This window comes from Amblyomma maculatum, chromosome 10, assembly GCF_055883805.1.
Source record: "Amblyomma maculatum isolate TAMU_Amacu chromosome 10, ASM5588380v1, whole genome shotgun sequence".
NCBI classification, from domain to species: domain Eukaryota; kingdom Metazoa; phylum Arthropoda; class Arachnida; order Ixodida; family Ixodidae; genus Amblyomma; species Amblyomma maculatum.
This window is the reverse complement of record NC_139353.1, coordinates 143,390,294-143,403,114: the sequence shown is the minus strand read 5'-3', so window position 1 is coordinate 143,403,114 and position 12,821 is coordinate 143,390,294. Positions and strand designations below refer to the sequence as shown.

Here is a 12,821-nt window from a genome sequence, read left to right as displayed (position 1 = left end):
AATATCCACTAGAATCTCGGTAACTTGAGTTATTTCTCTGACCCACTCTGCGCGCTTCCTATCTCTTAATGTTACCCTTACCATTTTTCGTTCTTTAGCCCTCTGGGTTGACCTCAACTTAAGTAGAACTCTCTTAGCCTCCACGTTTCAGCCCCATAGGTGAGTACAGGCAAGACGCAACTGTTGTATACTTTCCTCTTGAGCGATATCGGTAAGCTGCTAGTCATAATCTGCGAATGCTTGCCAAATGCGCTCCATACCAATCTTATTCTTCTCGTTATTTCCTTTTCATGGTCCGTATCTGCGGTTACTACCTGTCCTAAGTAGACATATTCGCCTACTACTTCCATTACTTCGCTACCTAATGTAAACTGCTGTTCCTTCCCGAGGTTGCTGAATATTGCCTTAGTTTTCTGCATATTGATTTTCAAGCCTACCTTTCTACTTTTCCTGTCTAGGTCATGAACCATTATTTGCAGTTCATCCCCGGAGTTGCTTAGCAAGGCAATGTCACTGCAAATCGCAGATTACTGAGGTATTCTCCATCTATCCTTATCCCTAATTGCTCCCATTCCATGTCTCTGAATACTTCCTCTAAGCAAAGTTGTGAATAGTACTGGGGAGATTGTGTCTCCTTGCCTAACACCTTTCTGTATGGAAATTTTGTTACTTTCTTTATGCAGAACTATGGTTGCTGTGCAGCCACTATATATCTTCCAGCACTTTCACGTACGGCTCGTCTACCCCCGGATTTTGCAATGCCTGCATCACCGCCGAGGTTTCAACTGAGTCAAATGCTTTTTCGTAATCAATGAATGCTATGTATAAGGGTGGGTTACATTCCGAGCATTTTTCTATCACCTGATTGACGGTATGGATATGATCGATAGTAGAGTACCGTTTCCGAAAACCTGCTTGATCCTTTGCTTGATTGTAGTTAAGATTTTCCTGATTCTATTAGCGTTTGCCTAGTGCCTGCACCTTTGAAGATTACCCATGAGCTTCCTGTCGAGGGCACCATTCTTACAAAAGGCTTACAAAAGGCTTACATAGGGCAGTGAGGCCGATGTCTTAATGAGCGTTTAGGAGAGCACAGTATGTTAGGGATTGCGGCTTCAGCAGTTGGGCGCACCACTGCCGTGGTCATAAATGCTAGCCTTGTTTTAAAGTGTGCGAGGTGATTGGCAACAATGCAGACAGGGTAAAGAAAAATAATTATCGAGGCACCTTATACGTAACAGACAGTAAGGTGATTGGTCTGTAATTTTTAAGGTCCTTGGAGTCCCCTTTCTTATGAATGAGGATAATGTTTGCATTCTTCCATGGTTCCTGTACCGTCGATGACAAAGGGCACTGCGTATACAGGGTGGCCAGTTTTTCTAGCACGATATCCCCCCCCCCCCCCGTCCATTATACAAGTTATAGAGGTAATTGGGAAAGTGCGATGCAGTGACCACAGTATGGTGAGGTTCCGAATTAGCCTAAATTTGAAGAAGGAACGGAACAGATTAGTGAGAAGGAAACCCATCAATTAATTAGCGGTGAGGGGGAGGCCAGAATTTAGGACCTCGCTACAGAATAGATATTCAGCTCTTACCGAGGATGGCGACATTACCCTAGAAGCAATGAAGAATAATTTCAGAGATATCATTACTGAGTGTGCAGTAGAAGTAGGCGGTAGGATAGTTAAAGAGGATACCGGTAAGCTGTCTAAGGAGACGAAATATTTGATTAAGAAATGCCAGAGTATGAAAGCTTCCAATCCAACAGACCAGATCGAATTGGCCGAGATATCAGAGCTAATCAATAAGCGCAAGGAATTATAACATAGAAAAAATTGAGCATGCTGTAAAAAGGGGGAAGCCTTAAAGCGGTAAAGAATAAATTGGGCATAGGCAAAAACCAGATATATGCGATAAGGGACAAGGCGGGCAACGTCATCACCAATATGGACAAGATAGTTAAAGTAGCCGAGGAGTTTTATAGAGATCTCTACAGTAGCCAAAGCACTCAGAACTGTAACGAGATTGGCGGTAGGGAAAAACAGTCAGATGTTCCACCAGTGACGAAGGACGAGGTCAAGAAAGCATTAGAAACTATGAAAAGGGGGAAATCAGCTGGAGAGGGTCAGATAACTACAGTTGACTGTACAATATTCATAATGGTGCGAGAGTCATTCGAGCCTTCACATTTAGATGACTACTCAGTAGTCCTTTGTAAGAGCCATTGTGACGTTTCTGTGATATCCGCAAACACTATTTCTACCTTCACTGAGTGCCTGCACCTTTGAAGATTACCCATGAGCTTCCTGTCGAGGGCACCATTCGGTTCCATGACTTGGTTTCTATGAAGCGCGCTTGCCGGATGTACGAGCCTAGATTCTAGAGGCCCTTATTGCCCTTTTTGTCAGTGCATACGGACCTAGGCAAGAGAGGAGTTGTGAATGCGTGCCTTTCAAATCCAGTTAGCAAGTCTTGCGCATGCCTGATGAAAATTAGTTTTGATAAACAGGCTGCTTGATTCCCGAAACATTTACTCCTCCCTGTCGTTGCTCCAGCAGGAAAGGGCCGCGAGGAGTGCAATAGAAGGCGAAAGGGCAACAAGATAGTGGCCGTGCCATTATCCACAAGCTTTCACACTGCCTCAAAAAGGTCGCACAAAAATTACGAGTAATGGTGTGTACCTCTGCACCTGAAAGATTGTCCCGCATATGCAAGGCCGCCTGTCTGGACAGAGGGGTTCATAATAACTACACGGTTCGGTATAGAAACTTCTTTGCACTGTGCACCGAAGAAATAGTCTACAAAGTACCGCTTTCGTGCGAAAAGGCTTACATAGGGCAGTGAGGCCGATGTCTTAATGAGCGTTTAGGAGAGCACAGTAGAGATGTTAGGGATTGCGGTTTCAGCAGTTGGGCGCACCACTGCCGTGGTCATAAATGCTAGCCTTGTTTTAAAGTGTGCGAGGTGATTGGCAACAATGCAGACAGGGTAAAGAAAAATAATTATCGAGGCACCATTGTCAGTAGTCCGTCATGGTCGCTGACAAAAGGTGTGCCAACCGGTGAAACGTGTTATGTTTTTAAGGTTTACTTTTTCTTTACAAAGTATGTTGTCAAATCTCAGACGTACTGTTTTATCTTTATTTATAGATTTTGTGAATGCCAAATAAAGCATTAGTGGAAGTTTAGCGCTTGTGTCTGTCTCTTGTGCTCTTGCTGCGCTATGGAACATAACTCATTTTGGAAAATGATATCTACCGCACTAAAACGTCCCTTCCATCTTTTTGTCTTCTTCATGCCTCAGTCTTGTAGAATGCGCCGGTAATATTAGTTGTGCGAAGCATTCTATTTTCAACCTTCTATTCGTAACACATAGGGGGGACCGGCTGACAAGAAACGAACATGGTGGCCTGAACTGCTTTCGTAGATGACGGTGTAGATTGCAGTGCACGGAGAGTGCAGTGTACTTGAAAGGACAAGAAAACTGTCCCGTCTCTCTAGCACAGGCGAAATATGATAAGCCTAGCATCTTTGTTCCACTTTCAGCAAATAGTCTAAATCGGTTGCATGTCAGCATTGCATAAGCTGGCCGATATGCAAACCAGATTTGTTTCACGAGGGGGACGGATAGGCAGCTTGGTGAGCTTTCCACATTGGACCGAAGATTGCTTCAGTCGCTTAGCCCATATTGGACTCATATCGGCTGGCCATATCTAATAAACGGAGCCCCTGTCTATACGCTTCCTTCTTGTTATGTCGTAAGAACGACATGATTTACCTGAAATGCTTTCTGCTAATGGCACAAATTAAATGCGAATGTAACCGAGACCCGCTCAAGAAAATGAACATTAGCCGAGAAAAGCTGACAGCACGTTATTTCTGCTTGGAGGGTACAAAGGCGGACATTTAGAATTGTTAATAACCCTGGTTTTCATTTTCTTCCCTAGGGTGAATAGAAGATGCTTTAGTACCGCTGTCTGAGCTCTTGTGTCGGAGCACTATTACTTTTTGAAAGTCCAACCGCTCCGTTCGAATAAAATGGGAAGAAAAACAGGAGTGTTCGCCGTCTGCCTTGTCTTTGTGTTGCTTTGTCAGCATCAGTCTGTGGTATTGAGCCAGAATATGACTGAGGCTCCCATGACATTTGGTGAATACTATGATACGGTCACCCTAAACAGTTTTGCATTTGCTCGCTAGAGAGCACGGCAAGAAAGAGAACATTGCAGCATTCGGTGAGGTAATAAGAGACTAAAATAGCTTGGTCAAAAGACACTCAACAATGTTTTCTACTTGCTGTTGCTAATGACTGCACATTACGAATTCGGTGAAAATAACAACTATGTTTCTAGAGCTGGATTCGCAGTGTTGATCGCTAGCAGCAAGTACGTCGATGCGCATGTTCGTCCACTCTCAAGCGAGGTACCGTCACTTCGAATTTGCTGGAAAATAATACGCTTGCAATACAATTGGAATACTTCTAGAGGAAATGTTTTGCGTTCAGAATGTCATTTTTCAAGCTCTCTGCAGGGTGCCAACAGGCGCATTTTGTGTCTATATGGTCCATACCTTGACACCTTCTGTGTCCAGTGCTCCGACCAGCTCCATGGCATAGAGGTACCCCAGGCCGCCGTACAGCATTGCCTTCGTTCCGCTGCTGTAGTAGAGCGGTGGTGCAAGGGCTCCCAGGGAGATGGAGACCTCGTTCAGCACGTGAAGATATTCGAAGTACGGCTCTGCGATGCCGTCGCGGATTCGAAACTCTTCCACGCCAAGGGCAGAGTCCGCGAGGCGTCGCAGGCTGCGTCGAGTCTCTATCCAGAAATCGGCGAACGAGGCAGCGGCCTCAGTGAAACTGGAGTAGTATTCATCGAGGCCTTGCGCCGTGAGAAATTTCTCTGCGGGCCACAGGATGGTACGGACATCCATCAGTTTCTCAACGGCGGTGTTCGTAGTGGTATTGTCAATCCAGGTTGCTGCCCCAGTTTTCTCGACGGCCATCTGGAAAAAGGTGGCGCTTTCACTATAATGCTCTAGGACCATACGGTAAGTGCAAAAAAATGATAGCTTATAACGACGCTTCTAGGCTCCGGTCATGTCGCCGGAAAGCCTTTGTCCGCCTCTACCAAATGCGATAGGGACACATCGGAAGTTGCATTTTTCTGCCTACTGCGGTGTTTCTGCAAAATACGAGCTTTACTATTATCAATACTTCCTAAGGGCTCTCCTAAACTCCTAGCAACAAACAGCCCAACGGATGAGCTATGAGCGAACCAGAAATTGCCCGAGGCCTCTCGCTGCCGATAATGCTAAACATTCTCAAGTGTAGACTGAGTTCAAGTTTCCTCACTGCATCAGTTGAGAAATCTTTCTCATGTCTAATAATATATTAACATTTGATCGTACAAGCATTGGGAAATTCGCTAAAATAATGTTTTAAATTCCCAATGCCTTTAACTTTAATCGCGCCAAACTCGTCTTGGGAGGTTGGAAGACATATGCGAAGCAAAATAAACTTTAATTGCAAACCAACTTCACCTTCATATACAACCTCATCTTCATGGTTTCATTGCAAAGAAAAGTGAATTAGGCTAGAAGTAGATTAGCTAGATGACGTGGTAATACAGCAATATATTCTGAGCGCGTATATTTTGCAAGAAGTATTTGCTGTGAATTTATTGAAACCGAGAAGTATAAAAGCTAGCGCTAAGTAGCACATTCAGCTATAGCCTTTATACGCTTTTCAGTTTACAAATATTCGCCATGATTATTAACTTCTCAACCTTAGGTCACGAGTTCAGTAAAAGCCGCTGCGGGTGATTTCAAAACAAGGCAAAAACCGGGGCGCCTAAGTATACTCTGCTATCCGTGTGCCCGTTAAAAGAAACCTGGGAAGAGGAATTTCCGCTGCATTCCATTACGGCGTCCATCGCTTGAGTTGGTTCAGTCAGCCAGCTGAACTAGTTAGACCGTACAGACACCCCAAAGCAATTCGCGATCCCTCTTACATCGCGCTGAGAAAGGTGTTCCTCACTTAGCAAGCGTGTGGCAGCTGCCGATGCAAAAGTATCTATAAACGTTGGCCGATGCAGCCACTAAAAGGCACGCCCCGACGCGGCTTTAATGCGAAAGCATTTATTGCCTCATCGTTGTGAGCAGCAGCTATCGGCAGAGGCTGTCGGCAGAGGTTGTCACACTTTCGAGGGAGATAGTTAAATAAATAAACCTTGTCTCCCCTGGGAAGCGAAACTCCACTCCTTGAATCCCCAGCCGAGCGCTTTACCAACTGCGCCACGCCCCGGATCATGAAACGTTCATCATAATTCCCCTGTGTGCCGTGAATATAGCTGGATTCCGCGAGTGACAGATACTACGCCTTTAATTTCCTGTCAACTATAGAACACCGGTGAACTTTCATTCTTTCAATGGAATGCTGGTGTTGATGTTGCTGTGGCCGTAGGAAGAAGGAAAAGAAAATGCACGGGCCTGCTACTGGCTCTGTAGGTGATTGATTTATAGGAAGGGAAAGGCGAGGTAACTGTCTCACTTGTTTTTTGTGGACGCCTCAACCACGCCGTAAGGGAAGGGAGGAAAGTGGGAGTGAAAGTGGAAAGAGAGAAAGAGGAGCCGTAGTGGAGGGCTACGGAGGAATTTCAACCACCTGGGGATCTTTAACGAACTCTGACATCGCACAGCACACGGACGCGGAAGTGTATCTCTGACACATCTGAACATCGATCGCTCTGGCTCTGTAGCTGAGCCACCTCCGCTGCCTCCGTGGCTTTTTTTTAGGAAGGGAAAGGCGCGGTAACTGTCTCACTTGTGTTCTGTGGACACTTCAACCGCGCCGTAAGGGGAGGAGGAGGGTGGGAGTGAAAGTGGAAAGAGAGAATGCGGAGCCGTAGTGGAGGGCTACGGAGTAATTTTGACCACCTGGTGATCTTTAACGTGCGCTGACATCGCACATCACACGGACGCGGAAGCGTATCTCTGACACATCTGAACATCGATCGCTCTGGCTCTGTAGCTGAGCCACCTCCGCTGCCTCCGTGGCTTTTTTTTAGGAAGGGAAAGGCGCGGTAACTGTCTCACTTGTGTTCTGTGGACACTTCAACCACGCCGTAAGGGAAGGGAGGAGGGTGGGAGTGAAAGTGGAAGGAGAGAAAGAGGAGCCGTAGTGGAGGGCTACGGAGTAATTTCGACCACCTGGGGATCTTTAACGTGCGCTGACATCGCACAGCACACGGATGCCTCTTCGTTTCGCCTCCATCGAAACGCAGCCGCCGAGGTCGGGTTCGAACCCGGGTACTCCGGCACAGTAGTCGGGCGTCTTACCACTGCACCACCCCGGCGGGGCACACGGACGCCTCAATGCGGACAAGAGGATAAAGTAGAGAAGAGAGAAAAAGAAGAGGGAAAGACGCGCGCCGCAACAGCCGTCGTCCACCACCTGAGTGGTGGAGGGTGCAACAACGGCATACAACAGATAAACAATTGGCAGAGGCTTAGGTTGGTTGAGCCTGGTAGATTGCGAAAGCAATACCCATGGCTACGCCCAGGTTCAGTTAATGTTCGGCTGGTGGAGGTGCTTACGGATATGCTTGTTATGATTAGACTGTGGTGGTTATACAATGATTCACTCTGGATACGATATGGCGTCACATCTTCGGCTCGTCTCTTTCTTTGGAGTTCATTTTTCCTTAATCCGCGACGGACGTCCCTTCTCAAGCCGCTCCTGTCGTTGTTACTGGGTTTCCTGGGCACGTCGCAGTCGTTTCGTAAAGTTCCAACGTTCATCACTGCTGAGACTACACCTGGCTTCTGCATCACTGTCCATGGCATTGAGCGAATCAGTAACATCCGTCACATCTTCCACTGTTTCCACTGAAGAGGTTGCACGTTCACGCAAAGCTGCATACTGAGCATGCCTCTTAGAAATTCTTCTCTCGCGCTGTTCCTCCGTCTCTGTAGCTCGCCGCTGTCTCTTAGGCTCATTCCGACGAGCTTCCCAAGTGGTAGGTGGCATCGTCGAAGCAGATGTTAAACCGCCGGCGGAGGCACCGCCACTACTCGCAGACGGCGCGAGATGGTCGCCCAGCTCTTCGGCGTGACGTCATAACACCTGTTGCGCTCCTGGCGGACAGCGCGGGAGTTAGGCCGCCGGTGGTGGCACCGCCACTACTCGCAGACGGCTCGATATGGTCGCCCAGCTCTTCGGCGTGAGGTCACACAGAGATCACGCGAAAGGTCAATGGTGGCACCGCCACGGTACGGCAAATGCTTGAAAGTGCAAGTAGTTTTGCTTTCGCAATAAAATCGACGGCTGGCTAGCCCCCCCAGTGAGCGGCGTTGACCTACCGTCCCAGCCCGTAGGGCCAGGAACAGCCACCCTTCACCTCCTCCGCCGGGGTTGTGTTCGACAACAGGCGCGCCATGTACCGTCACAACTGGTCATGACGTCACCAGGCGATTCATGCCGTCACCGGATCTTAGCTTAATAAAGAGGCCATAGCCTGGCGGCGATTACAAGCCGGAAATTCGCCGAACCCTGTCTGGTTGTTTAACACCCAAATAGATGAGAGAAAAAATGATAAATGTAAAGCCTGCGAAGCGAGCGGGATCCTCGACCATAGACTTTGGGAATGCCCTAAGTCTCCGGGCGCTAGGGACAACATTAAAAGTAGAGAAGCCTGGGTAACCCTGCTGCGAAGCGACGTCCCCGCTGACCAGCAGTAAGCCGTCCGCCTGGCGGCTGAGGCCGCGAATAACCAATGTATTTTCGCCAGTCCTTAGTCGCGGAGGTTCCAGCCCCCGTTCCTCAGGCCTGCGTGCCAGGAGTGGGGAGTAGGAGGCCTCCTAAATCGGTGGAAATTAAAGATTTAATCAATGCATAGACGAAGCTGACCGCAGCGGGCGTCCGGTCCAGAGGTCCGTGTGGCGCCTTTTATTTGGCGCTTCCTCGAACGCCGCATCACACAGAAAACGAAGCAGGCCCAGATGTCTAGGAGCCGTTAGTAGGAAAGGCATCAGCGGCATTTCAAATTGATTTGCAGGTCAGAAAAAGCGTGGTATCTGTCGCAACTCTCCGCGGACACATGTACTACGCCATAAAGGAAGGTGGGAGTGAAAGAAGAAGATAGAGATGCCGTACAGGAGGGCTACGATCCACCGCGCTATAATGGTTTTCGCCTCATCACACTTTAGTGGTCCAAAGGGCCCTTAAGATTTTTTATTGACTACTTTCCCTTTTCAGCCCTTCGCGTAGCGAAACGGTAGCTACCATCGACCTTTAGCGTGACCTTTGGCTCACCGCCAAGCACAGCTGCGCAAAAGCAGGGGCCCCAACTCGCGCCGTCAACTTGCGAGGCGGTAGCTACCAACCGCAGCCTAACTGCCGCTCCTACCGCAGCTACCGCCGGTGGTGCAACGTTGGATGCTATAGGAGGTGGCCTAGCGGCAGGTGTAACGAACGCAGTCCCCAGGGATGCTTTCACACGGCCGGTCTTGAGGGAGAGCGCGCGCTCTTTCCTACGGCCTTCTCAATCGCCGCGGGAACAATGGGAACGTTTCTCCTTGAGTTAAGCTCTTTGCCGCCGCAAGGGGCGCGACCTGCTCTCTGTTCGCCCCGCGTCTGCTTCAGCGGCGGCGGGTGGCTCTTGCCTGGTTTCGCGGTGTCGCTCGCGAGTTTCGTGGTGAGTGCAGCCCCGAAATGAAAGAACACAGATGATAGATACTGCAGCGGCATGTCGTCAACGTACTACACACGTGAACAGATATAAAAGCACTGTAGTTCAGCAAACGTTCGACAAGCATGACATACATTGCGGCATGGTAGCTACATTTTAATCCGAATTTTTCCCAAGCCTGTACAAGAAGAGGAACAAAAAAAAACTGAATGAGCAATGATCACATCGAACTTTCTTCAAGGCTAACATGACAGCAACTCGTCTGCAACAGCAAAACCGTCTTTCAGCGCTAGATGCGAAACCACCCATGTAGCACCGAAGATGAAAATAATTTCATAAAATTGTAATGTAAATTGCAAAGTGCTTCCATGATATAAAGTATTAGTATAAGTCAAAGTAAACGTTGTAGGGTTGAGTTTAAAATGTTATTACAATTCATATATTAGCCAATGTGTGCTATTATAAACATTATTTTCATTTTGCAAATGAATATTGTTTCAATAAAATTTTTACAAGATATAAGCTTATTATGAAAACAATAAAAAATGGTTTGATATTCATGACACCACTTGGGCTCGAAGTGGTAAAAAGAGGACAATAAATGATTAAGGTGATACTCGATGCAGTGGCTTTAAAATGAGTTCACCTGCTATATCGAAAGTATGCAAGAAACTTTTAAAGCCTTAAAGAAAGACACTGTAACTAAAGACTCATTTCAAGCCCTATATAGCGACCCATTGAGGCTCTGTTCGGGAAAGTAAGGTTATTGTGCGGAAGGGAACGACATATGCTAGGTGCGAGGGCTATAACAGCTAGAGGCCGGCTATGACTACATTGTCAAGATGGACGTTTCATCTCAGAGCAAAATCAAGGCACTGAAGGAAGTGGTGGCATCTCCTACCATCCCATTTCCCACTGTCAAATATTCCGGTTTACCTTACGTCGCTAGATATATCGTTTAGTTATTCAATTTTGGGTGTGACGCTTGCGGCATTCTTGAAACTAGCGAAAGGAGCAGCCCCATGTAGTACACTCTTCTACGAGGACAATATTGCCGCCTAATGCGCGGGGTGAAGCAAGAAATATTTGCTGGGCTTGTGCGCAATCCACCTGGCACGGCATCAGATTTTCTAACGGAGGCCACCACGATAGAACAAACACTTCAGCACAGGGCTCAGCACTATAACCGTAACGCGTCCGCCATGTCACCGGTCGTCTATGGTTCCGGCTTCAACGGTTCTGATGATGCCTTAAGGGAGCTTATCAGATCAGTGGTCAGAGAAGAGCTGAGACACATTCAGCTACAGGGTCTAACGTCGTCGTCGAGGCTTCCATCACTCGCGGAGGTTGTTCGCGAAGAAGTGAGGCAAGCCGTCCCGGAACCGTCTGTGCCTGGTGTGCAGCCACCGCCACCGAGTGTGCCAACGTACGCGGCCGTGCTTCAGCAGCATAACCTCTGTGATCCTCCAAGAGGGAACCCCACTGTGCCGCATCCAAACCAGCACCATAGTGGGTACGACTCTCCCAGAACCAGAGTGAACCCCCCTACTCTTGATCCAAGCCCACGCCATCATCCTCTTCTAGCCGAGGCACGATTTCAAAGGACTGACGTCTGGCGTGCCCCTGACAATCGGCCCCTTTGTTACCACTGTGGTGAGGCCGGTCACATGTTAAGGTTCTGTCCGTACCGCCGCGCCGGACTTCGTGGCTTCCATCCGCGTGCACGATGTCCCCGGAGGGGTGAATGACCACCCGAAATCTAGGAGTACCTGTCGACGCATACGAATCCTCCGGACGTCCCACAATACGGATCCTGCGTCATTACCTCTTCCCGTTATCGTTCTCCAAGTCCACGGCCCTCTACATAGCGCACTAGCCGCTCGACGAGCCCCCGCTCCCCGAGGCTTCGGGAAAGCTAGGAACAGCGACCTGCGGAAGTGAGGCCGCTGACGAGCGAAGTGCTGAACATCCTCCATCAAGTTTAGTACAAGATAACGGCTATCAGATGGCGTCATGTAACGATGAACCTGAGTGCGTAGTTACGGACATACCGGTTTCTATCGACGAATTTCTCGTTACGGACTATTCAGTTATGAGCAGTGGGTTAGCCAGGAAATTGAAGAAAGTTTTAACCAAGTGGACTGGGCCTCAGATCCTCACTGCAGGGGGACACCTTATTACCCCGGCTTGAAGATTCGTTGCGAGAGTTTCAATTGACGGATTTGTTCATGTTTGCGACTGCGTTGTACTTACCCACTGTTCGCGAGACGTCAAACTCGGCTTGGACTTCTTACAGGCTAATGGCGCGATAATTAATTTGCAAGAATCACGAGTGACATTTTCGCTGAGCCAAGCCATTGCGAGATCTAGCGTCGACGGTTCATCAACGCCCGCCTTACGTATTACAGCTGTTGACGTTACGGTCCCGCCACGGTGCAGCATTATGGTCTTGGTAGAAAGCGACTCACCATGCGACCGAGAAGTACTGGCAGAGACGAACGTGGGCCTGCTTCTTGAGAAAGGGATCTGCGCTGCAAGAGGACTTGTTCGCTTACGGGACGGTTGTGCGAAGCTCTGGATTACGAACTTCGGGACCGAGTTTCAGCACATTGCGAAAGGAACGGCCATCGCGTATGCTGCCGACTTTATTGAGCCAGGGAACATCTGTACTCTGGCGCCGCCGTCGCTAGCCAGATGTAATGCACCCGACATTCTATCAACTGTAGACATTAATCCCAATCTGTCGGTGTTTGAGCGGCGGCGACTCCTAGACCTTCTTCAGGAATTTGCTGGATGCTTTGCAACGTCTTCGAAAGTTGGGCGTACCCCAGTAACCAAACACCGCATTATGGTGGACGCGGAGACCAAGCCGATTTTCCAACACCCATACCGAGTGTCGTCAACGGAAGGAGAGGCTATTCGAAGCCAGGTGCAGGAAATGCTTACCGACAACGTGGTACAGCCGTCTACCAGCCCCTGGGCTTCGCCTGTAGTGTTGGTGAAGAAAAAAGACAACACCTTGCGTTTTTGCGTTGATTATCGTAAGGTAAATCAGGTAACGAAACGGGACGTATACCCGCTCCCACGTATCGACGACGCATTGGACCGGTTACGCAATGCCAAATAATTCTCGTCGC

At 48.5% G+C, this 12,821-nt stretch overlaps 1 protein-coding gene across 1 annotated transcript in view; it reads right to left on the bottom strand.

The window, feature by feature from the left end:
- The window catches only part of LOC146177601 (membrane metallo-endopeptidase-like 1), a 70,265-nt gene that overhangs the window by 25,894 nt on the left and 31,550 nt on the right, over window positions 1–12,821 (bottom strand). Inside the window, exon 4 of the mRNA XM_084581159.1 lies at window positions 4,568–4,999. Coding sequence (XP_084437285.1) covers window positions 4,568–4,999 — 432 coding nt within the window. The remainder of the gene's footprint in view (window positions 1–4,567; window positions 5,000–12,821) is intronic.